The sequence below is a fragment of the Lissotriton vulgaris genome, unplaced genomic scaffold, assembly GCF_964263255.1.
Source record: "Lissotriton vulgaris unplaced genomic scaffold, aLisVul1.2 SCAFFOLD_1315, whole genome shotgun sequence".
Classification (NCBI taxonomy): domain Eukaryota; kingdom Metazoa; phylum Chordata; class Amphibia; order Caudata; family Salamandridae; genus Lissotriton; species Lissotriton vulgaris.
In genome coordinates this window covers 570,652-598,014 of record NW_028247735.1, presented here as the reverse complement: position 1 = coordinate 598,014, position 27,363 = coordinate 570,652, and the positions used below count along the sequence as shown (strand labels likewise).

The window sequence follows — 27,363 nt, the reverse complement described above, 5'->3', positions numbered from 1 at the left end:
AACCACCTCACCCCTTCCCCCCATACACCAGCCCTCATCCCCATTCCTCTCACCCCTGATACCACAGCTCCCACCCGCAACCCGCCTAACCTAGATCAGCACCAGACCGACACGCACAAAGACAAACCCCACCCTTTATCCCCCCCCATTCTCAGCCCCCACTTCCACCCATTAACTAATCACACAGAACACACCACCTCCATCAACTCAACTCCACCCCCTCAAAAAAGAACCATATACAAGCCCACTTCCCCCCCCAGTCTCACCCCCCACTACCCAACCTCCACCCCCGTCACCACTAACAAACGCCCATCCTCCACTCTGCACTCTCCGCCTACCACCAATACTCTCATCCATACCACCAACCTCCCCCCTATGTCATCCACGCCCAACCCTCTCATCCCCACCTCCAACACATTTCCCACACTGGACTACATTACGGCCGCCCTCCTCCAGCTCAAAGAAGACATGCACATCATCAAACAACAACTACTCTGCACACACTCCAGTCACCCCTCACCCAACACCCTCCACCAGATCAAACAAGACATTCACATCATCAAACAATTACTCAGCACACACCCCAGACACCCCTCACGCGCCTCCACCATCACCACCCCTCCCAACTGGTCCTCCACCCGGGTGGCGAACTCTCGCACTCGACTCCCACCGCACTGGACCTCAATCCCTGTTCACAACCGCGAAAACCGCCCCCATCGCTCCTGCAACCCTCTCTCGGACCTCGACACAATCACCCTCCTCCGCTCCTACGACCCAGCTCCCCATAGCAACACACCCGACACTCTCACCGCCATTCCTACGATTCACTCCAATCTCCTTAATTTGTAATTTGTAATTTGCAACTGTGTTTTGTATCGCGCCAACTCACCGGCAGGTCTCAAAGCGCTACTGACCATGTACAGCAACAAAGATGGAATAAAGGTGTAGAGGTGTCTGATCTAGTATCCGACTATTGAGATGGAAAAGCGTCTTTAAAGAGTAAGGTTTTCAGGGACTTCCTAAAATGGAGAAGATTAGGTTCTCTGCGAAGCGCCTCCGGTAACTTATTCCAGATGGTAGGGGCCTGAACTGAAAAAGATCTGCCTCCTTTTGTTGTTAACTTGAAGCGTGGACATGATAACAGAAATGATCCGGACGATCGCAGGGCGCGCTTGGGTTCATATATCTTAAGCCTTTCTTTTATGTAGGCTGGCGCCTGTCCGTGGACTGCTTTGTGGCAGATACACATACTCTTAAATTCGACTCTTTGCGCTATAGGCAGCCAAATTAGCCTATAGAGCAGAGGGGAGGCATGAGTCCTCCTCGGCAATCCAAAGATCAAGCGTGCTGCATCATTCAGGATAACCTGAAGGCGGTTGATAGAGTTTTTTGGAAGGCCGAGGTACAGTGCGTTGCCATAGTCTATTCTAGACACTATGGTGGCTGAAACGATGGTTCGCAGCATGTTTCTCGAGAGCAAGGGGGCGAGTTTACGTAGTTGCCTGATCAAGTTGGTGCAGGAACCAACTACAGCGGATACTTGGTTGACCATTGAGAGTTCCTGGTCAATTTTCATGCCAAGACTCTTAACACTAGGGCACGGTTTTGGGGTAGGTCCTAGTTCTTGTGGCCAAAACAGATCATTCCAGGGGGAAGTAGAGGTTGAAACTACGAGCACTTCCGTTTTATCTGGATTGATTTTCAGCAAATTGGACGACATCCAATTAACTGTAAATCGTAGAATGTCTTGGGCCAAGGATTGAGCCGATGGTGTGTTATCGATACTCAGCAACAGCTGAGTATCGTCGGCATAGTTAAAGACTTTACAGTTCATGTTTGCCAGGGACTCTATCAATGGTTGTAGGTACAGGTTAAATAAAAGCGGAGAAAGGGCTGATCCCTGCGGGACTCCACAAGCTAACATGCCCACATCTGAGACCTGGTCTGCCAACTGGATCTTCTGCGTCCTTCCTGTCAAAAAAGCTGTTAGCCATTTGAGGGCTTGCTCTCCTATCCCAAACCCAGCCAATCTGTCCAGGAGCAATGCATGGCTGACGGTATCAAACGCCGCTGAAAGATCTAATAAAATCAGGGCGCTTGGCTTTTTACCGTCAGCCATGCATCTTAGCTCATCTAGTACCGACAGCATTCCTAGTTCTGTGCTATGGTGGGCACGAAAACCAGCTTGCCGCTCCTGGAGGAGATGGTGAGATTCCAGGAGGGATGATAATGATTTTAGCACATGCTGTTCTAGTACCTTTGACAGAAATGGCAGCTGGGAGATTGGCCTGTAGTTCTTCAGGTTAGCTGGATCTGCTCCAGGCTTTTTTATCAGAGGTCTGACGCGTGCCTCTTTGAAGGTAGATGGTAATGTTCCAGTGGCTAATGAGGTGTTTAGAAGATCTAAAATTTGGTCTTCTAAAATCGGTATTGCCAGCCGAAGGATGTCAGGTGGGCAGGGATCGGCGGGGGAACCTGATTTGGTGGATATTACAAGTGGTCTCAGAATGGTGGAATCTATTTTGGGGAAGCTAGTGAAGACAGGGGATGGAGGGCATGGAGGAAGCGGTTGTTCTGTATAGGAGACTGGGTTGTCCTTCTTGATATCGGACAAGATGGTCGCTACTTTTTCGAGGAAGTAACCCTGAAAGGTATCGCAGTCAATCAGGATATCTGCCTTTTCTTCCTTCTTACTCAGCTCTTTCAGGATTTGGAAGGTCTCTCTCTGAATGTTGGTAGCGTTATTGATGCGAGTCTCATAATAGTCCTTCTTGGCTGATATAATAAGTTTCTTGTATGATTGAAACGATAATCTATATGTTTCCCTGTCGGTATCCATTTTGGATTTCCTCCAGCATCTTTCAAGGTAGCGAAGTTTCCTTTTTTGTTCACGTAGGCCTTCAGTGAACCAGGGGGCTCCTTTCTCTGCGCCTTTAATTTTTTGTATTTTTTCAGGAGCTAGCTCATCGATTGATTGCCTAAGGGTGGTTATTATCGCATCATACTTTGAGTCTAGGTCGGTGTTATCAGCAGTAAAATTCTGCTTGTATTTGGGCAGGACTTTGGTTAGGGTCTCGGAATTTACTTTCTTCCATTGGCGCACTTTTTTAGTTTTTAACGGTAGTTTGGCCTGGTAGATATTGTGCGGTAATTCGTACGAGATAAGGTGATGATCCGACCAAATACAAGGTGAAATATTTGTAATGACTGCTTTTGGTATCGAGAACCAGATGAGATCTAAGATATGGCCTTTTATGTGGGTTGGAGCTTCCACTAGTTGTATCAGTCCAAGGGCGGTCATGGTGGTCTGTAATATCTGGACGGCTGGATTTTGATCACTTTTATCCCAATGGACATTAAAGTCACCCGTTACCAAGATGTTTTTATAACGTGTGCATAGATCTGATATAATGGGAATAAAGAGATCATTGAACATGGGGGTACTTTGGGGTGGGCAGTATACTGTTAGGATGATGAGACAGGAGTTGTTCGAGGTGACTTTTATCCCTAGTAGGTCAACGGTGTTTATAGTCTCAGCAAGGATTTTGGTTACCATAAATTGCCTTTTGAAGATCATTGCTACACCCCCACCTCGGGTCCCCTCTGGTCGATTGTGCCAGATCATATCATACCCCCTGGGAAGGGCGGCGATGATATCCGGGAAAGAGGCATCACTCAGCCATGTTTCGGTGAGTGTTAGGATATCGATAGTCTCGTCCTGTAAGAGGGTGAAGATTTCCAGGTGATGTTTCTGTAGTGACCTGGTGTTGAGGGTAGCTAGCTTTAAGGGGGCTGAACGATTTAAAATCTTACCGCTAGGAGAGTGCAAGATATGATTTTCCTTGAGAGTGGTACATATAGTAGGAGATAGGGTATACCTGTCAGATTTCAGTGCTAGACGATCCAATGAGGAATAGCAGAATCGAGTGCCAGAGTCCCTAAGCCCTAAGCCCGGTCGTGCGCGGACGGGCGCAGACGGGCAGGACTCTGGCACGACTCCGGCGCAGGTCCGGCGCGTCCGCTGATCTCGTCCGCTGCGCGGAGCCATGACCGTCTGTTTTTATAGCGCTGTCGATGGCCTCAGTTTCCTAGCCCGACCCAAGATGGCCGCCAAAACCGGCGCCCAGCGCTCTCGGCGTCAATACTCAGCCGAGAGCGGGACCGGAGCTGTAGGGAAGGGGCAGAAGCGATTTCTAGGCGCTGCTGAGCGCTGGGGGGTCCCAAACACCTATCAAAATCAGGTGTACAAATTGCAGGATAACGAGCAACAAATGTTAAGAACACAATTAAAAATTCAGGGAAAGACAAGAGACCTCCCGGCTTCCGCCTCAGGAGGGGAAAGGTGCGTGCAAATGTCAGAGCTACCAGCTACCTGTTCCCGGCGCCTTTTATAGCGCTGTCGATGGCCTCAGTTTCCTAGCCCGACCCAAGATGGCCGCCAAAACCGGCGCCCAGCGCTCTCGGCGTCAATACTCAGCCGAGAGCGGGGACCGGAGCTGTAGGGAAGGGGCAGAAGCGATTTCTAGGCGCTGCTGAGCGCTGGGGGGTCCCAAACACCTATCAAAATCAGGTGTACAAATTAGACCCCCCCACACTGAACAACAGAATCGCTATCCATAGTAACCTGAGTAAAGTCCCCCTCGCTCTAGAACCCCCTTCCACCCTCGACACACCCTGTCTCAAATGCACTCTCCTCAACTGCAGATCAGCCGCTAGACACTCCTCCGCAATCGCTGATCTCATCTTAACATTGGATCTTGACTTAATCATCATGACTGAAACGTGGCTAACAGAATCTTCTACACCTATAATGGACATTCTGGTTCCCCCCAACTACCACATCACTAGACTTGACAGGTCTGGCAAAAAAAAAGGTGGCGGAATCGCATGTATATACAGGAGCAACCTCTCTGTCTTGAAAGTAACCTCCCCTTCCCTACCCTCCCCAACCTCCTGTGAATACATCTGCCTCGATATTATCAATGAGGGCAAACCGATATGCTCTCTTCACGGCATTTACCACCCACCGGGGACAACCTTACTTTCTCCCAACAAATCATGGATATGATCTCAACCAACTCCGTGCGACAACTCACACAAATATACCTTGGTGACTTCAACTTCCACTGGAACGATCATAATGATGCGGTGGTAAAAGGTCTGAAGAATTTCCTTAACGCCCTTGACCTCACTCAAATATGCAACAGTCCGACACACGAGAAATGCTCTATCCTCGACCTTATCATCTCCAAAGAGGCCTCTATCCAACTCGAATCTATCCAACCCTGTGACTGGTCAGACCATCATATCACATTCTTCATCAATAAAAAAGTTAAATTTAACCCTGTTCAATCCTCCAGGCCCAAAGTCTGGAAAAGAGACATGGAAAAACTAAACTCAAACTCTCTACCCCCCAACAGCTGCAACTTACTACTTCCTCCTACTGGCGTTACGGACGTCCAATCCTTGACTGATCACTCTCTCAAAACTATGACCTCAATAATTAATGAAGCCGCACCCTTGCAGCTAAAAAAAGCCTCCACAAAAATTTCCAATCCCTGGTACGACGGGAGTCTCAATGACGATAGACGTGCCATGCGAATGGCAGAACGCACCTGGAGATCAGCTCCCTCTGCACTGAACCTAAAAACCCTGAAGAAAAAGAGAAATGCCTACTTCAGGAAAATAAAACGCTCAAAATCAGACTTCTTCAGCCTTCAGCTCGACCAAGCCAAAAATCGTCCGAGAAAGCTGTTTGAGCTGATCAGAACACAATCCAAGGAACAACCCCAACCTCTCAGCACTATGTGCGAAGCTCCCTCCTGCCAAGACTTCGCCTCTTTCTTTATCCAAAAAACCGACAACATAAAGAATGATCTCCTCATTGACGCAAGCCTCTATTCCAAACCCCACTGCATAGCACCCACTAAACCAAAAAACAATGCCACATGGTCATCCTTTGTCACCTACACGGAAGAAGAAATTGGCAGACTGCTCAGCACTCTGAAACCATCCAATCACCTCACGGACCCCCTTCCTGCTAACGCTGTCAAAGACCTTACCCCGTCACTCCTTCCACTCTGGACTAAAATCATTAACAGTTCACTTCAACAAGGGACTATTCCCGACTCCCTCAAAGTTGGACAAGTCACACCTTTACTAAAGAAAGCTACAGCCGACCCCTCTGACCTAAACAACTACCGTCCCATTACCAATATTCCCACTCTTGCCAAACTGTTGGAAAAATGCGCACAAATACAATTGACTAAACACATTAATCAGTTTGATCTCCTCAACTCTCATCAATCAGGCTTCCGAGCAAATCACAGTACTGAAACTGCTATGACTCACATAATTGACGACGCCCTTCAAATCCTAGATCAAAACGATACCTGCCTCCTCATCCTCCTTGATCTCTCCTCTGCATTTGACACCGTCAAACATGAGAATTTACTCGAACTATTAAACACAAGAATGGGTCTATCTGGAACTGTGCTCAAGTGGTTCACGTCCTTTCTGCACAACAGGTCGCAGAAATTCAAGAGCAACAACTTGATGTCCTCGCCAATACCTGTATCGCTAGGCGTACCACAAGGATCCTCCCTATCCCCAACTTTGTTCAACCTAGTTATGGAACCTCTCACCACCTTGCTACAAGAATCCAATGTACACTTCCACATGTATGCCGATGACACCCAACTTTATCTCAAATTACAATCACCCAAAGACATCATGCTCTTGAATGCAACGATCAGAAGCACCCAATCCTGGCTGGCCGCGAATCATCTCAAACTCAATGCCCTTAAAACAGAGTTCCTTCTGATCTCACCTCCCGCGAAGATCACTACCGCACAAATGTGGCTTAAACACCTAACGGCACTCAATGTTCAACCCACCATCGTGGACTCAGCAAAATCTTTGGGCATAACACTTGACACCAATCTCAGCATGCAGGAACACATCAACAAAGCAACTAAGGGAGCGAACTACCAAATCAACACCCTAAGGAAACTTAAACCCTTCCTTCCAGCCAAAGACTTCCAAACTGCAGTACAATCACTAGTCATACCTCGAATAGAATACGGCAGCATCGCCCTCTGCGGTCTCCCCCTAGCTACTACGGCACCCATAAGAGCCTCTCTAAACGCCGCAGCGAGACTCATCACTGGATCAAAAAAACACTCACACATTTCTCCTGACTTCAAATCCCTGAACTGGCTGCCTTTTGAAGCCAGAATACATCTGAAAATCGCTTGCTTGACGCACAAGGCTGTCCACCTGAGCTCACCTAGATACCTCGCTCAGAAGCTGACGATTTCTGGAGGCTCCAGAAACACTAGAGGCACAAACAATCTGTTGCTAAAGCCTAAAAGATTCTGCAAGGAAAAAACCTATAAACGCTCCTTCTCAGGAATGGCACCCAGGATTTGGAACTCACTCCCTCCTGAAACCAGGCTCATCTCCTCTACCATACTTTTTAAGAAAGAAGTAAAAGCTATCCTCATGGCTAAATGCACTTGAATTACTACTGGGGATTAACTTCAAAGACTCGATACTGAACTGTACTACTTGTTCGAACCCTTTGCATTTTTGTATGACTTGTGAAATTGACTTACCTGATTGTTTATGATATCACTTAACTGTACTTTTATCACTATTGATGTATCTGTTTATATATGCTCCCCTCCTCTGTAAAGCGCTCTGATATCTGCGAAGATCTTGTTCGCGCTATATAAAACTTTCAAAATAAATAATAAAATAAAATATATAATACCACAGAAGGCCACCTCCTTTTTCCTCTTTTGTGTGAACTAGTCCAGTGTATGCCTTCCTCAGAACAGCGAGCGACCACCCCTAAATAAGATTGTACCAACATACAGGCTCCCTGAAGACTCAGACCTCTGTGGATGCGAACTGTGAGGCTGCATCCTCTTTTCAGAGCCCCATGGCACACTAAACTGGCTTGGGTCCAGTTTGAAGTCACTAAACATGCCCTGAGCCATCCATAGTAACCTTCATTACCACGACCAAAAAAAGACACCTCCCTCTGTTTGGTCTTGTTCCGATTTCCCCATGCCAATCAGTGTGGCACTTTTATGTGATTTAAGAACTACATTGCAGACGTTTCATAGTCCTTACAGTTATTTCATGAATGGAGTGAAACTGATACAGACTTGTATAAGCCTAGGTGGAGCTTGGGATCAACCGAGGACAAGAAAAAGACAGTGAGGTTTGTAAACAGTCATCATAAGATATTGCTCAACAGGCAAAAACCTAAGTCTCATGCTATTATATTATGTGTACAAGAATAACACATGGGTTCATAATTCTACCCCAGTAGGCACAAGTATGTTCTAGTTGTCTCTGTTGCTCCTTAGTTTAACTGCCCCATCTTTCTTACGGCCTATGCATTTAATAAATTATTGTGCAGACTGAACTCTACTTTGTGACTGTTGTAACAAACTAGTCCGATGAAACAATAATGAGCGAGAACACGAGCCACTCTGTAACAACAATTAGTAAGGTTTTTTGTTACTCATGTCATGGCTGGTTGAAGGCATCAAGGAGGGGTCCTCAGAATTACGCCTAATTCCTCACACCTCAATTGTGATTAGGGATCACATATTCCACACTTTACGTTGAAATGTCTGCCAATACCATGTTGGCAATCATGTATTTAAGGGCACTTTAAAAGGGTTACTCAATATAAACGCGAAATACGAAATGTAAAAGATATTCTAAGTGGCCAATAGGCCCAATGTGTTATGCAACACAATCAGCTACTATGTCATGCTGGCCAATAAAACATTTGATTTTGGCACTTGTACCTTTGTGTTTAAAACTGGTACTATAGGCTACAAAACACAAGCATGCAAAGTGCGTTTGACTAAGAAAGCAAGACTGGTTAAAGAAGTAACATGACATTGCTTCAATTACGAGATTCATATGATAATGTGAAACAATAAAGAGGCATGAATGAACTTCTTTATTCGTCCACACCCTCTAAATTCTCTCTAACATGTTGACTCATACACATACGATATATTTTCAGTTTCACAGATATTACAAAGAAAAAGTAACTGAACAATTTATTTTCCCTATTCTTTTAAAACGCCGTCCCCAAATAACCACACACGAAATGTTTGGCTTGCTTGCAATGATTTACATTGCATATATTTAATGCAGTAAAATGAAAACCAGTAACACATATAAGTTTTGTCTTTATTAGGTTATCCTAGACATATTGTGGGTTTACCAAGAACATAGAGGGCCCTGCAGCCATCCATTGCTTACAGTTGGTTGGCTTCACTGTAGGGGTGAGCGGTAAACTCCCCTCCTCCGGCAGAGTTTGCTAAGTTTTGCCTACTCCATGCTCCGCTTGGAAGGCACTTTTCAGAAAAACTCCGCCAACCGCCATGTGGTAGAGTTTTTTCTTGTGTGCGGTTTCCACTGGTAAGTTGGCGAGTGAGAAAATCGTGCACTAAACTTCCTCCCAACAAGATTTCTCAACGGGGCGGTTGCGACAGGTCACAACCGGTTGCGTTGAAAAAGATGCTGCTCAAGTAGAAAATCAACTTGAGCTGCAGAAAAAACAGTGAACTCTTGTGCTGATTTTACAGCGCGGGACAAGCTCCCGCATGGAGTTTTCGGGTCATTTCGTGATACTCCACAGAGTGAAAATCCGCACCCATACTATACTGCCACTCTCATAAGCCTGCTTCTTAATTTAGGGCTTGCCTTGTCCATCTTGTGTCTGTCCCTCCCCTAGAGCAGTTCCAACTTACTTGTGTCCTACTACTTTTTTTTCTTGTCTTAAGCACACCACGAGAGTGCATACATGTTTCAGCTCTCTGCCTAGAGTGTGCTCCCCCAGTGTAAAAAAATAAATAAATACATCATTGTCCCCTCTTTTCCACAATTATTCTATTAAACTGTCAACGTTTCAATATGTCTAGGCTTGCTGTTCTGTTACCGTTTAAAAAGTGCAATCAAATACGTGATTGCCAAATATACTATTCTGGTGAGGCAGGCCTTACCTGAAAAGCATTTACAGTATGAATATTAGAAACAGGGGTGGGGGTTTTCAAGAATATTTGGAGTCCCTTCCTCTTTTACACCTTTTCCAAGCCAGGATATAAATGACAAAAGATGTTAGTGATGGCCCGTTACAGAGCGGCTTGCTGCTGCTCATTTGTTTCTCCTGAAAACAAAGCACTGCATAATGCTTCTTTTGGTTAGAACCTGGAACCCCCTCCCCCATCGCTTGAGGCACAGGGTGTGGGGACTCAACCATTATTAATGTACAGGACGCCAACATACCAACAGGCATCAAACTATTCATAGCTTCAAGGGGCACAACGTTGCCTGAGCTCTGAGGCTTCGTTATTAATAAATTAGCCACATTCATGCTTATCTGGGGATTTGCCAACACGGTCTATGGCCGCCATATGCATGTATATGTAAAACTATTATTCCTTGTTGTATGGAGGCAAATGTCAAGTGCTCAGGATGGCCACACATTTAAAATAGTAATTTAATTGGACACAAGACTTCTTCAGCGTGAATGATGCGGGTGTAAATCAACTGGTGTATGATCACAATGTCCAACGATTATGAACAAGCCAATTGGGCACTGAGGCTCTGTTGGAGATATTATACCTACGGCATGATGCAGGAGGAGTAGTAATTGTACATATACAGTGAAGAGATGCACTCCTTTGTACTATTGCTTTATCAAACTTTTTTACTCTGTTGAACTGCTTCAGACCTGTTATGGCGTGCAATGCAGGATACGCGCTCCGTCCAATTGCGCTTACAAATTAAAAACGAAAACATGGGGACCTAGCCCTTTTCAAGCAGCACAGCCTTGCCCGTCGCTCCAATGAATCCAATAAATCAAGTTTAGCAATGTATATACTTCAAATCATGTACTCTTTAACACTTTTCCTTTTCTTCTTTTTTCTTGTTTAATCGATTTAATTTATCTATTCCAAAATAAATTCCAAGAATAATTACAAACAGGAGGTATTTCCACATGTCACAACTTTATTGTGAATGCACCCAATGCATTTCGGGAAAATTATTTCCCTTCGTCAGGGGTATCTCTTAAAAAAAACAAATACAGCAGGAGGAGTAGTAGACATACCCGTGAGATTTTCGTTTCCATGTTGCTGCACTCTGCCTACCTGTAGATAATCCCCTTGCACGCAGCCAGTGTTTAATTAAGTTTCAATGTGGCGGCCATCTTAGATGAGGCAAAACCCCTCTAAAACTAATGGAAATATTGTAGTCTCACCCTGCACGCATTATTGGCATTATTAGTAGCAGGGCACAGCAGGGTGGAGTGCTTGGTTGGAAGGGTGCTGTTCTACAGCAGGGTACAGGTCAGAAGTGTTTGGTGTTGTATACGAATGACCCAAGGGGTCACAGTGCTTAATTGTGTAACCTATGGTGGAGGACAGCATAGTGGTTGATTAATTCAGCATAGACAGTTTATGCATTTCCGGAATATAATGATAGCTCGAATTTAAGCCTCGCTTTACACTAGCATTTATCATCTTTCAGGGTATCAACGGGCCTGGGGAAATGTCGACTTAGTAAGGAATGGAATGACCAACATGGTCTGTTTGAGCAGAATATGGATCTTAAACATCCCTGTAGGGTAACTGAAAGAGATGAGCTATAACATCCCACAAAATGGTAGACATAGAGAGGTAGTTCTCAATTCAATATTCATTCATGTGGGAGAGTTTGAGAATTGCACGAAGAAGCAGATCATGTCAGGAACGAAATCGCAAATAAGGACTCTCACACAACTCTGAATATAGTATAAAAGGTCACCTTTATTACCAGGACAGCCAAAGACAGACCCGCAACATAACTTTTCCAAACAAAACTTATCTTTATTTTTCTCCAAACCTTTTACATATAAACCATTCCTTTTCCGATCCTTTATTTCCCGATAACCAATACTTGTTATCATCCATCCGTGTGTTTTCCTTCTTCTTTCCATCTCTTCCCAACCTACCCTCCCAAGCCCTCCCCCTTAGAGAAAGGATGAATCCGCTCTAGATTATCCAATCCCCTTCACACACGCCGACAAAACAACAAAAGAATCTGTCTGTGTTGTCCTGAGGTGACATCCTGACCAACTTGTCATGTAACTCGAGGTATTTATGCATGTATGTATTTATTATTTCTGTCTGAAAGCCTTATTACCTTTTTTTTTTTTTTTGGAACATTTAACAGTAACACGCGACAATTAACAAAAAACACCTTACCCTTGAGTTTTGCAACCAGGGTGGGTGGGTGGGTCAAAAGCGACACCACCGTTCCTCTCACTCGCTCAGAGTGACGTCAGCCCTCCCTCCCCTCCCTTCCCTAGAACCTAACCCCTCCCACCGCCCAATCAGGCTGCGTGAGGTCATCCCTCGTGCGAAATACCCCAGGGGGACATTGGCTTTGCCAAGTGCCCCTGGGGGCCCATTTTACAAGCACAATATTGTTCACCTCGAATCGATGTATAAATTATGTACAACTCCCTCCAGAAGCACCTAACTTCCTGCCTCACTCTCTCTGGCCTCATGTTTTGCTGATGTTATTACACTGTATAGCAGTGTGTTCTATACTTCAAGACTGTCAATTGGCGCAATCAATGCAAATAAGAACTGAGCATGGGAGGTTATAGACATGTTAAATTACGTAATTATTAAGGTCGTCATCAAATTATTATTATTTCATTAAACTACTTTAAAAAGAATCTTATCTGTTTTAGAAAAGATATCGAATAGCACCGTCAAAGCTAGAAATAAACATACATTGATATGTATTTCTTCGTAATTGGTGTTTTTTCTTTTTAAGATTAGTAGATACACCAAAACACACCACGCTCTTATCCAAAAATGTGTGTCGGGAAACTTCAAAATCTGCTACTTCCTACTTAGCTGCTGACTGTCCACCAGCTCCACGCAGAATGCCAACAAAGTCAGGCATGTTTGACATTCAGACGAGCTAGTGCCACTCAGCATCTTTTAAGAAATAGTCCACACTTGGGGCATAAATGTCTGTATAGTCATCAATTGCCAAGGATCAGAGGACAAATTTCAAAACAGAATGTTGTTCTTAATACAAAAATGCCATGAAGAGAAAAATCATGTAAAAACAATCAGGACAATGTGCAACAGAAATAATGCCTCCCTCGTGACTCTTATAAAGGAAAGAAAATACAAAATATAGCAGAGACATACATTTACTAGTACTAGTATTGCCATCAGAAAGGCAGCTAGAATGTATCTCTTATTTCACAACGGATAAACTCTTATTGCTCTCATGTGATCCTTATTTTGAGGATCGAACTCTCACCAATTTCCACCTGTAACCCCACATGACAAGTTCTCTAAAGCGATGCATTTCAGTTTAAGTTTGGGGTTTCTGAGGGCTACTAATTCCTCGCCTTATGAATCTCCTCCCGGTGCCATACTGGATCCAGAATTTTTTTATAACTCTTTCATGTATACAGATGGCACCATGACTCGAAGTCTGCTCTACCACCTCCCTGGGTGAGATGTCACTGAGCCATCTCTGGCACCACCCGGCACTGTGCTGTGCTGTCAATTGTGTTTTTTTCCACACTCAACATGGATCGGATTAGCTCTCTTTTTAAGTTCTTCTGTTCTGAAGAATTTTACAGTACTAAATCCCTGCTTTTGGTGATTCAACTCTCTTTTAGTCTCTCACCAGCCCAAACCCTTCATCCTCTTTGAGTCTCACATCACAGGTAACAGAAAAAAATCTGATTTGGTTCGGCCCTTCATCTGAGCATACTCTGGAGGATGGAAAATGGTTTCTGAAAGACAGAGTCAGCCAACACTGTTGCAATCGGTCCAGAATTCATTTTGGCCCCAGCACCTGTGATAATGTAGTCCAAACATTCGTAATAGGTTCTACCAGTGTCTCATTGAAGGACAGCAAGGGCCAGACTGGAGACTTTCTGTCAAAACATGAGTTTAAACTTCTGTCCTCCTTAGTGGAAAAGCAAATAGCTCTGCAGCCTTGCATAGTCTCTTGTCAAAAGAGGAAATCTCTTCCAAATGAAGACAATGGGCATTTCCAAGATTCACCTCAGACGCGGGCTCCAATTCACTGGCATCATGAAAGGCACAATATAAACCTCACTGAGACCCCAAAGGAGAGTAGGCACAAAACACCTCTTTGCTATCAAGATAATCACACACTATACCAATGCACTCATGAAGTATCCTGAGGGCCTAGAGTAGCCAAGATAATCACACACTATACCCATGCACTCATGAAGTATCCTGAGGGCCCAGAGTAGCCAAGATAATCACACACTATACCCATGCACTCATGAAGTATCCTGAGGGCCCAGAGTAGCCAATCGAGTGCCTGGGACTCTAGGGTCGAAATCCCAAGGCCTGAGGAGACACAGCACAATGATTTACCCAAAATGTCTGGTTGTTTGACACATGGAAGAGACGGCTCTTGGTGACTGGGTAATGGGGCGCCCTACGATTGCATCAACGCTGGTCACAGTGCCATCATCAACTTCAATGGATAATAAATGTGCACGGCTTTTGACAACAGAATGAAACACATTGGGCTGGGACAGAGCCGGCCAGCTGGCAGACCTCAGCCAGTGCCAGATTAGAGACAGCTGGTGACAGGTGATAAGATGAGCTCACAAGCTCCTTAGGGCCAGTGGCGCACCAGAGGAACGAGGTGAGGGTCGGAACCAGCCAGCTAAGCCTTCGTAAATGCCTCCACTTGAGCAGATCAGGGCCAGGTGCCACAAAAGGCTGAACAGGTATGGCATCATAAGCCTAGTCTGGAGACAACATTGAGGTCCGAGTCAGGGTGCACCCATTGACAGTCGACCTTCCATGAGATCAAGAACGACATCGGACAGGAGAAACACATTGCAACTGAATTCGCATAAAGGAGCTGAGTCAGAGTGACCCTGACAAATGGAATGAGTCTTATAGACTGCTAACTGCTACTTTGGTCGTTGTTAAAATCACAAGACATTATCATCTGGCTCCTGGTGATGACCCTGATTTTTTATCTTCTAACCTGGAGTCTGGCAATCTTATGTGGCGAACCTCTTTAGACCACATGATCGTTGATAAGCCCCTTCCCCTTCATCTTCGTTCGTCCTATCGGATGAGGGTTTGAAGTGGACTCTTACAATAGTAAATACCCTTTTTTTCATCAGATAGTATAGCCCTCCGGTCTTCTAATAACGTCACTTCTGGGCAGGTGTTTGACCCACCTTGGAGCCATAAGACCACCTTAAGAGCCACTGGAATTTGTTTGGGATACAATCTCGTGCCATGTGGGGATAGAATAAGTGAGGAATCTAAAAGTAGAAAAGAGTAACCATCAGAAAGATTGTTCCTGAAGATAAGTTACTTTCATTATGGATTTCAACATCTGAGGAAGCTCTCTGCCCAACCTTGAATCATTTATGTGCCACTAGATACTCACAGCTGGCTGCCCTCTCACCCCCTGCCAGGGGCGTCTCCACCAATAGACTCCTACAGCGACCAGCACTTGCCAAAATTCCTTAGACAGGCACCACAAACAGCCTACCCAAAACAAATTACGATGAGTGACCTTGGAAAGTGACAGCCAGCTACAAGGTCTGTCTTATGCAACAATAGGCAAACAATGGGTGTGCATGAACAATCTGCCACTGCTGAGCACAGACTTTCCCATCTGTGGAAGACACCAGTGCACCCTGCAGCTCTGACACCCCTGTTCCTCTCAGTGCAATCGAGAGCAACATGACGTCACCAGCAGTGGACCACTGATCCTGAGTTTTACCAGCTCTTTTCTTCGCATGGTCTCAGGGGTCAAGAAGGTAGCAGCAGAAACATAAAACACAGAGCTCTAAGAGCCCTCTTCACTTTCTGAAATTTCCACTGCTTATACTTCCCTTTGTGCCTCAGCAACAAACTGGAAGCCAGTGTGGCGGCAAGAGTGGGATAAGGGGTCTACACTGTCATGTCAATGAGGGGGGGAAATGCTACTTTGTATCTGTTCTGTTATGCTGAAAGCTTGGTGAATCTTGCCACAACCCTGTCTAATGGAGGATATTTGTTTTAAAGCAGCACAGTATTGTGCACTAATGGGGTTCTTGACGACTGCTCACAAGAAACCCCATGTGGTTAAACTAGGCCTTTTGATCATCGTGACCTAAATATGATCATGATGTAGTTTATTCACACTAAACCTCAGCTACACTATACATTAAGACTCCATGCTGAAAATATAATCATACCCCATAGCCACATTAGAGTCATGATTCACACAATAGTCCAGACTCGCCAGGGAACAACCCGTGTCTACACATGAGCCACACTCCTGTCCAACTTCCTTTCTATGGGATGTCGGCATCCGCACTGCAATAACAGTAGATGCACCACACTCCGATACGTGCTCATCAATACGCAAGAGCTTTGGACCCCTTTCCTACCACATTATGTATTATGGAGTACTTTGAGTCAACAGACAGCTCATTTCTGGCCCAGCACATTCCTGTATAATTAATAATGCTTGGTACCTTATTTCGCTACTGTCAACAAATTTCATGAAACTAGATTCAAAGAACATAAGAATAAATTCTGCTGTAAGTTTTGGGTTTCACCACCGACAGTTTTGCATTGTTTAGCTTATTTTATTTTTACTCTAGGCAGACTGGTGTCCGTTACAATGCTTTGATGCGAAATCTGTGGCAATCCAATACATTGATTAATTCAAATATAGATGCGTCATCTGGACTCTGCAGAGTGCGCTGTGCTATTCTTTTATTACCACATAAAAAGGGTGATTCTGATAGAAATATCTTTAAAGAGAATATTAAAAATTAACAAATTTGGACAGAAAACTCCACACTGGTTTGATTAAAATATGCTTTGTTTACCCTATGTGATTAAGGAAACTGTGTGGTCCTGAGAGTTAATATAATATGCCAGTAGTGGATAACTGTGGGGCCGAAAAACGTTGCCGCTGCCTGCAGTACAAGCAATGGGTAGACGCCTTCGTACTGACTGCTGTAATGTGTACCCCAAACCAATCACGTCAATTCACCAAACTGCCAGGACTAGTGGATGAAAAATGAAGCACTTTCACGGAAATCACAAGATTGAACCCTTGACTGAATTCATCCACTCAACAGCATCCTTGATTCTTGCGGAGGGGCTAAAGTGGCGCTTTAAATGAAAATAAAGAACTGCCAGTACTCCCTAGTTAGAGTATCTGTTTGCTTCTCAGAAGTGCCTGTACTCTCCCTATGAATGTATTGCGGCAGTGCTGAGAAGTGCAGGAAGTCTCCCCTTCCAATTAAAGAAGTGAAGGCGCTCAGTAATGGACAGTACCTGCCCATTTAAAGCACTGTGCTAGTGGTACGGTAAGATGTTGAATCTACAAAATGTAAACAAGCGCCAAATGCCCCATTTACCTTCGGTTCCAGCTGCTAACCTTCATGAAGCTCAAGACCAAGGGTAGCAAGGGCAGTGATGGGTACTAATGGGCAAGTAGGGCATCCTTAACTGATGTCCATGCCTCGGTCCAAAACACTTTTGCAAGCTTCAGAGCGAGCTAAAAGAAGCAGGTCCTTGGTCCAAAACGAACTGACCGCACCCCTCCAACAAAGAAATCTCTGCACTGCCTCCGGTCATGCAAAGCGCTGAGATCAAACCCCCGTTCCTTGTATACGAGGCACTACAAGGTGTGCTTCACGCTACCATTTGAAAATAACGAGAGGTCGCCTCTTGCTTCTTGGTACAAGACCACTGCATCCATCCAGAAGGCAACTTCGAGACTCTCACCCACTGATCTTTCATCTCTAGAGTCAGATTTCAGAAAACCATCAACAGGACTGGCCACAAGGGACACCATACCTTCTTCTTTCGGAAATCTTTAAAACATTATAATGGCGCTTTGCTCTTTAAATAGTGCCGCATATCTCACTTCTAGCATATAAAGAGGTATGCCACCTCTTCTGAATATCAACTTGCTGTATCATAAACTACTGCTATAAATCCCTCCTCCCCCTCCAAGTTGTCAGAAGCTGCCTTCGCCGCTTAGTGTGAGTATTTACAAAAACAAATCATATACAGAATTAATTAACCAACCATTTACATTTCCGCAAGCTTGGAGTTGCTTTGAATGCATTGACAAATATAAGCTCTCAGTGCATACAAAATTAATTAAACATTTGTTGACTTGCTTCCAAAGCAGTTCAGCTTTTTGCCTAGACCGATTCTTGCCGGAGACCTGATAGCTTACGAGATGCAACCTGTTAAGCCTATTGCAATCTCCTGTCCTTACAGTGCACCCCACATTTGTCTCCAGGATTCATCCTGGTTTCACCACATCGGATGAATTCACTCCTCAGCAGAAATGCATACATTATCCTCCTTCAATTAGCGCAATATAGGTGGACTCTGACTCACCTTCATACATCTCCAGAATGTGAACGGTGTCTCCAACCTGCAGGGAAAGCTGAACATCTTCTGTGGCATCAAAATTGTAGATTGCTGAAAATGAAGAGACAAGAATACAAAATTAACAGAGCGGTAAAGATACCCACGTTTTTCTAGTGCATAAAGTCCACTCAGATCTCAGCCAAACTGAATTAAATCTTTTTACAGTTCAGAACTCAAAAGGTTTTGAGGGTTTTCCCTTCCAGATGTTAAAGAATAACCTAGCCTTATTCTTCCCTTTGTTGGAAGATATGTTGTTAGCTTCAATAAAGGCTGAGGAACAAGTGGGTTAAAGGCTGCTAGGTGAAGGGAATTTATAGAAGAGGGAACATATTGTGTATATTGTGTAAAAAACCCAAAAACGGAGACATTACACAAACAGAAGTAGGAATACAAGTGTGGATCCACAGAAGGGCACAGAATAACAATTGACAGAGCCTGCCACCACAGAAAGCACATTCAATGAGCAAATAAGGGGTATACAATAATACTCTAACACACCGAGTCATCTGTGTTAACTAAATTGCTTTCTGCGTGGGCTGCTACTTAATTCTGCGATGCAACAGATGAGAACTTGCCTCCCCCTGTGTTCAGCCGACCTTCCACCAGGCCATGTGGTAAATGTATTGAAATGTGATGGGTCTGAGGGTGGAAAATCGTGACAGACCCAGAAACCCCAGTCCGCTGGTACACCCTAATTAATGGGGCCGGAAGGAGGGAATAAGTAACAGAATCACAGGATAATGTGAACATATAGGGACCCATAAGTGGGATGGGGTTCTCGAGCACTAATGGAAAGGCTCACGTTATCAGAAGTCAGTGGTTCGTGCAGGTAATACATATATGATCTAAACATAACATAAATAGTTTGTTTCCGCAGTCGTGCGAATAAAGTGTTACAGGTGCTCTGCCTCTCATTTAAAACATGTTTGCGGCTTCCCCGAGTGTCTGAGTATCGTTTACTCTCAATTAATGCGTAAACGTCCACAGAACCACGAAAATGTCAAAAACGCATGCGAATGCCAGGCCACACCAATGCCAAAATAAGTACTACAGAAATGCCGCAGACTGACATACCATGCCCTAATAGTAATTGGCGAAAGGTTTACACTAGTTACACTAAGCACAGAAATATCAAAACGCTCTGGAGACTAAATAAGGAAGTGCGCAGTAATCACGCAATGAGCAGCGTTTACTGTAAGCAAACCCGCTGTGTATTGCTTCCGGAACGAGAGCCAACACAAACACCGGAGTTCCCGCGGGGAGGCGCGCGTGACAATGGGAAACAGGCCCGTTCTTTGCAAAAGAGACAAGAGGCCTCTATTGTGACCATCGACCAGATACTTCTAATCCCTTAAACTACTTTAATCAGGATGACGGAACGGCAAAGGAGTGTGTAGAGCGAATTGCATTCATCCATCCAAGGGAAAAACCCACTGAAGAGACGGAATTACCAAACTGGTTTTGTTTTCAAAGTAGCGCCCGAGGGGCAGCAAATAAGGTTGTCACCTTTCCCAGAGAAAAATACCGGTCATCTGCTAATTTTTTCAAAGATTCTGAAAAGGCCCGGTCCCGATTCTTAATTAGAGCTTTATATGAAATCGTTTATATGAAAAGTGCGTTCTGTCTCCGTTTACTATAATTATGCTTTCGGTGTCATTAAGGTAGATGTAGAATATCGTTTAAAGTGATTTCTTTCAGCATTTATTAAAGTATGTAATCTTAAAGTATGTAATGTTTACAGTAGGAAAAAAATACAGGCTTCCGGTTACTTTTTAAAAATTAGTATGAGCAGGAACATTAAAATACCGGTCATGCCGGTATCAAACTGGCCAGGTGGTAACCCGAGCAGCAAACGGCAAGTGTTTTGCTGTTTCTTAACAAGATGGTATAGAATGTATCCAAGAATGATAGACTACCACTGATAGGGATGGGGGCGGGGGTGGGGGGTTGGGGCAAGTCAGCTTCACACGAGAAAAGTCTCGAATGCGACTCTCACCTCCAGCCCAAACTGGCTGATTTCCGTCCAGGTCAATCCCCATATTTTGAATGTGCAATAAATTAGAATTCTCTATTGGGAAATGCTATATTCACAAGTACCTATTTAAGATATTACGCAATTCTATGCCGCTATTGGGTACCTGCCCCCGACTAAGCCCCTCTTACCATGTTTACAATCACTGGATGGCCGCAGTTTCCCTGCCGTTCTGGAACGTTCCCTTTTGACAGAAGACAACAGGATGGCTCCGAGAAATCATTTCCTCGTGCACATCGAAGTCCCACCCCTTCTCACTGTACATCAACCATAATACCTCCTCGTTCAAACCAAGTTTGTAGTCTTGGCAACGCAGCTGTCTCCTGTTGCGTCACAAACACTAACCCTCAACGTGACTTCGTCATTCTTCACGTCACAAAAATCATTGAGGCCTACGCAGCTGACATCTCAAATCAACGCGGCGCGCGACCTAAAGATTAAACTTTTTTTAGGTCACAAAAACACCACGAATCTGCTGCATTGGTACCTCTTTAAATATGAGCTGGGTAGTCGTATATTTCTCGGTAGTGCCGATGTACTTACAAAGATCAGATCCGTAGACACATTACCCTTCTTAAACTGGCAGACGTACATATTTTTAGGTGTGGCTTTAGACCGGACCTTTTGAAGTTACTAAAATTATATGTATTCAACATTTTCTTAAAGGGGCTTTCAACCAGTCACTGCCATTGGCCTGTTATTGTTGCCTTTCACATTTGGCTTCAGCCCACAACAACACACAGCATGGGACAGTACAGTGGGCTAGTCCACTCCAGGCACCAGATAACGTCCCTGTGAGTGACAGCGTTCCTCCCTTTCACAAGGAGCACACTCACAAACTAATTAGTTCCTTAAGTGCCAGGAACTACTATGGCCGATGTTGAGCCGCCTACCTTCTTCTTGGTTTTTTTCTTCCACACAATACATATCCATTCCCATTATATCTACGTGCAATGCTTCACATTACCATACAACATTAATGTAAAGCCATATATATTGGCTTTGACAATGCTAAATTTTTTGGTTCTTCTCTCACCAGTCTGTATGGCAGGCAAGAGAGATATTTATTTATTTAGCGATTTATAGAGCGCCTGGTGACCCGGAGGCATCCCCGCGCTATAACATAAGTGGGTGGATGTGTTTTCTAATTTTTCCACATTTGTGTTTGGTTATCGGATGTATTTCAAGTGACCGATAACAACAATCCAGGATATATATATATATATATATATATATATATATATATATATATACACATATACATACACACGCAAGTTTGGTCTTCTGTCCCTAATCCAGGCAATCTAGAAAATACACTGAATGATGGAAATGCCACTGTGCTTACAATTTGGTGGATGTACTTGGACAAAACATCGTATGGACAGAGGCAATCAGTATTTTAATGTTGGGTGTCTGGCTGCATTATTTTGTAGAGAGCATACTTTGCAGCCTTTCCAAGAGAAATACTGGGCATTGAACTACTTGGTCTCACTGCTCACTCAGTTTTGTGTTTGTTAAATTCAATGTCACTGGTGGTTGAATTAAAGACCTGCCTCTCGGGACGTGGGATCAAATCAGACACTTTCTAATGGACCACCAAGGAGCTTCTAGGTGATATCGACTTTCAAACACAACAGCTCCCTGGCCAGATCAGCACCCGCGGCCTAAAAGGAGCCCGCAAGGCCTGCAGCCAAGGAGTCAAGCACTCTGAAAAATAGGGCAAGGCCAGGCAGCTTCACATCTGGACCGTCTTTCTAGTTTGAGTGAGAAATGTATATACACATGTCTAGCTACGTGTACTTGAACATGTTTAAAGGAAATGCCACTACCTAAGCCAAGACTCACAACTCCTCCATTTCTTACCAGGCCTAATGCCTAGAAATAGGCGAATTGTGCCTTTTTATACTGCCTGCGGAGAGGATTTCGGGTTTCTCCACACGTGCAAAAATGAATACATAAAAAATGTCCAAAAACACACAGTTGCTTTTGGGAGCACTGTTAAGTACTGAGAAATCTATGGACCTTAATGATCATTTAATTAAGGTGAATGCATTCACTGGGCCCCCGCTTTTTAAAGACATTCATCCACCAAGGAAGCCAAAGTGCAGTGCTTGACCACACGGTCCCCCTGGCACTCCAGCAGGAAGGAACCACACACAGGCTCAACTCCTCAGTAACTTGCTTTCATGTGCTGCCAGGGGCCCAGCAGTGTAATTATCTTAATACAATTACCATTGATGAAATTACTACTCGGTCCGGATAGAGCAGGACCGCACAAGGATTCCTCTGTATCCTCATAACGAGGAATACTTGTTATGCGGGGCATTCTGCCTGCATTTTCCCCTTCCACCTTTATTTATCTGCATCAGAGGCAAGCAGATGACAAGCACTGGGGTAGGGCGGGGTGAGGGGGGGAATGGGTGTTCCTGGTGTGACACCTCAAATAAATGCATTTTTTGCTTGATAATTATGTCTGGAGGCTGTGTGTTAAGTCTACTATGGCTGTGTTGGTTTTGTTCATCATCCTGACATGGTAACTGTTGGCAATCAAACAACTAAAAGGTGATGGGACGAATGCTTGCAAATAAGACTACCCATTGCCAATCACTTGGTGTAGCACTGCAAACCACTGTTTTCCACCCATTGTGTCACACTAGACAGAGGGCCGCTTTAGGGTTTGGCAGATGGAGTAAAAGCAGACAGGGTAGCGGTCGACTATGTCCGTCAACCTGCCTTTACTCTGCCTCTAAAATGTGAAGATGTTTGTCACCATTCACTTTAAATGGTGGGTACACTTGGATGGCTCGCCTCTGATGGGGTCTACTTTGTTGGGCAGACGTAAGAGGTTTTACACCAATGGAGTACATTTTACACCAGCAGCGTAAAACTAGTCTTGGGGGGCAGGGGGGGAGAGAGGGGTAGTGGGCATCGAGACAAAGTGTTACCGGACAATATCCCTCCTGGATTGTTCAGGAAAAATTATGGGCAGAATAATACTGGTAAGGCTGGTGGTATGGTCACGCGACAACTAGGTATCAGCTGATACCCAGTATGGGTTTCGAAGGGGCATCAGCAGCATTGAACAGTGTATTAATCTTAGCCTCATTATAAGCAAATAACTGGAAGCCAGACAGAGACATATTTACCTCTGTTTTGCTGACCTAAATAGCACTTTTGACATGGCAAATCATGCAACGCTATGGAAATCACTGATTGAGTTAGGCGCCCTGGTCGACATAATCTCACACTTATCACAGATTTATGCCCGTTTGGAACAAATGATGTAAAGATTTGAGTACAACTGACACAACTGACAATAAAAGTTTACATTTTGTATTATTAAAAAAAAAATAAATAAATAAATAAGAAATGTGATGGGTGGTGAATGTACCCCAGGTTTTAGGATTTCTAGAAGTATTAGGCAAGGCTGGGTCCTTGCCCCCTTCCTACTTTCGCTATACATTAAAGGGGTGGGAAAAGTGTTACAGAAGCTAGTTGCAGATGCACATAAGATTGGCTTTCGCCCCATCCCAGAGCTCCTATATGTGGGCGGCACGGTTCTGATTTACAGAACCGCAAACGGTTTACAATTGTTAATCGAAGAATTTGTAGCATATAAGGAGCAAAAAGACTTGATATTTTAGTGAAAACTTTCACTATGGTTTGTGGGAAGGAAAAATCGAGGAAAAAAGAGCACTGTTTGATGGGACACAAACTATAGGAAGTTAACATTTTTCCTACTTAGTGGTGCTTTTCTTTATTCTTGGTTCTTGGGGCCCTCATTCAAAAACCACAAAACTTAAACTGCCAGGTCAATTGAGGTGTTTTTTGGGGCCTCTAGCAAAATTGGCAACAAACAGATTAGGGAATTAACTCAGCCCTACGGGGTAAATGTGTTCCCTCCACCATTCATGGAGCTGCAGTATGGGGCCCGACCAAGACTGGACTCTTACAAACTCTGGGAAATCAATTTCTATTTAGAACCCTGGCAGTGCCCAGATCTGTAGCATCACATGTTACCCAAAGAGAACTAGACAAGCTCTAGATTGTTGACATATCTGTATGAATATGTTTTCTTGTTGGCATAACATGTTTAACAAAGCAGGGGATAAATTCTCTAGGGACTTCATACATGACTGCCTTATGATTGAGCATTACAAACAAATCTTGATGGTCTGTTAAAGGAGCTCCACAACGAAGTATCTGTAACCAACCCTGCTAATATTTTAGTCTATAGCAAAAATGAAATAAAATGCATGTTCACTAATAAAAGTATGGCAGCCAGAGAAGCTAAAGAATTTCAAAAACACTGTGGCCAAATATATGCTTGGGCCCGTTACTCTGTGTACATGGATATCTGAAAATGTTTACTGAACCCAAACAGAGATGTTACTTAGCAAGATTGCGGCTGGGCATCCTCCATCACCGCTAAGCATTTCAAAAAGGGGATGCATGAACAAACAATTGACCAAAATGCCCCTGTGATAGGATGACCGTACAGTCAACCATTCATCTCATGCTGTTTTGTGGCTTATATCAAGGCATTGGAAAGAGTCTGCTGCACCCTCTATTTTTACCCGAGAGATTTATGTTTTATTGGGATGCTTTTAACTTCTTATGCAATTCAGAGAATGAAGCAATCCGTAAAACTGTCTCTACCTTTATCACATGCATGATTTAAGCGAATACATTCTTTGACCTTTCTGGACAATATGAGAAATGAATATGGTTAACTGAACACCATGATTTATATTTGAAAGCTGAACATGACCTATAACAGTGATTCCCACTAGTTCTCTTTATCCTTGGTATTATTATTTAACTGATCTCTCTCTTTTTTATCAAAGTAGTTCCAGTATCACTGATTAGCATATGTTTTGCACAAAGTGCATGTCTGCACTATTAACTTCCAGGAACTTCTTATCGTTTTTATTATGTATGTTAAAAGACATTATTTATTATTTATATATGTTTTAATTGGATTTTCCAGAAATCAAAAAACAAGGTGTCACAGTGAGTCAGCAATAAGATGAAGACACAATAGTCAATATCGTGGAACACATGTACAAACATTTCGGACTCTTGAACAAGCAGCAAGTTACATATAATCATATATAGAGATCTATTGGCAGAACAATAATCCTGTCCACGTGAGCATATTACAGGATCATGTACTAATTTATTATTGGACAAGGCAACAATCATTCTCGTGTAGGCCAATCAACATCATCTATTACATCTAATCCATAATATCTTCGCCAGTGGTCCCAGATCTTAAACTTTTCTGGGCAGCCTCTTGACTGATAAGTGACTTTTGCTGCAGCCATATATATGATTATTTCCACTCTCCACTCCTCGAGAGTAGGTGGTTTGGGTCCCCCCATCTCTTGGCCAAGTCTCTCTTTGCCACTACTACTTATTTAACATTTTATCCAGTAATATATTACGTATATGCTGCAGTTTTTAACAAGATTTGCTGATATTGCATTTAATATTTTACTACGTTTATTTTTTTCGAAAAATCCGAATATTTATTATTTTTACTTTGAGGACCTGTTTACCAAACTCCAAATCAGAAGCCCGCCTGATGGAAGTCAGTACTGACCCTGCTTCTCATTGAAACAGTCCATTCCAAACCTTGATAATCTCATTCATTCCCCCTGCAGCCTACTGCTTTTTTAGTTGAGAAAACAGATTTACAGGCTCTGAATCGCAATGACTAATCAGAGCCATTGCCACTGGAATGCCGACTGCTTGAGGAGCACTTAACTCGAAAAGCAATTGCGCTCACATACCAAAAACGTATTAACATCTTACTGAACACTCTTACATTTCTTAAGGACCAATTAAGGACAGGATGTGACAGACTCACAAGATGAGGACTGGCCCGAGGAGCTAGCCTCCCCGAGAGAAGTAGCCATCGGGGACAGCTTCAGACTGGTCCAGCTCAAATTCCTACACAGAGCATACATCTCCTGTGTTACACTGGTGAAGATGGGCGCAACCTGCAATAGAAAGTGTGGAGAGGAGGGATCGTTCTACCACATAATATGGACGTGTCCAGGGATTTATGACGATCGTCAGGCGGTAGAAGTATGTATGTCTAGAATTGTGGGAGAAGAGCTTACACCCACACCGAAATGGTGAATCTCTTAAACATGTGGGAGGAAACAAACCTGGTGCGAGTGGCTCAAACCTGGATTAACATGGGCCTAATGGTCGAAAAACATAACATAGTACGGCAATGGGGTGCTCACCCCCCACCAACGCTCCGGGACTGAAAGAGAGATACGGACTGGAGTATGATGGCAAAGTAATCAGTCTATGTGAAAAGTGGGTGCCAGAGAATATGGGGACAAATCTGGGGTAAATGGAATGAATATAGAGGGAGTCTGTGTACGCCCCCCAGTGGGAGAAACAATACACACCTTGATTCATTCAGGGTCCAATTGAAGGTAACACTAGAATATGTGAGGGCGAAGAAGATCGAGGCCCAAAAATCGATTAAAAATGCCAACCTATGACTCAATGTAATAATGCTTGGTTGTGTTCTTAACAACCGTAATATAAGATATGATTACTGCTCTGTTACAATAAAAAGATAAATAAATAAAAATGGGTGAATTTGTTAAAGGTTTACCATCCGTTTTCTGCAGATTTTCACCTACTTCTACATACACAAATTTTTGCACCATAAAAGCATATAAGGGTCATAATTTACCTACTTGCTTATAAATTACATGAAGCTAAGAGCACCTTTTATAATGTTCTACCTAACAGAATCTGTCAATGATGTTCTGAAAGGGCGACACTGAAATCTGT

General features: G+C 43.8%; 1 protein-coding gene across 1 annotated transcript in view; it reads right to left on the bottom strand.

Annotated features, from left to right (window-relative positions):
- The window catches only part of LOC147665059 (dedicator of cytokinesis protein 5-like), a gene marked incomplete at its 3' end in the record, with an annotated part of 265,414 nt that overhangs the window by 72,955 nt on the left and 165,096 nt on the right, over positions 1–27,363 (bottom strand). Inside the window, exon 2 of the mRNA XM_086949783.1 lies at positions 18,477–18,560. Within this exon, the coding sequence (XP_086805909.1) occupies positions 18,477–18,560 (84 nt within the window). The remainder of the gene's footprint in view (positions 1–18,476; positions 18,561–27,363) is intronic.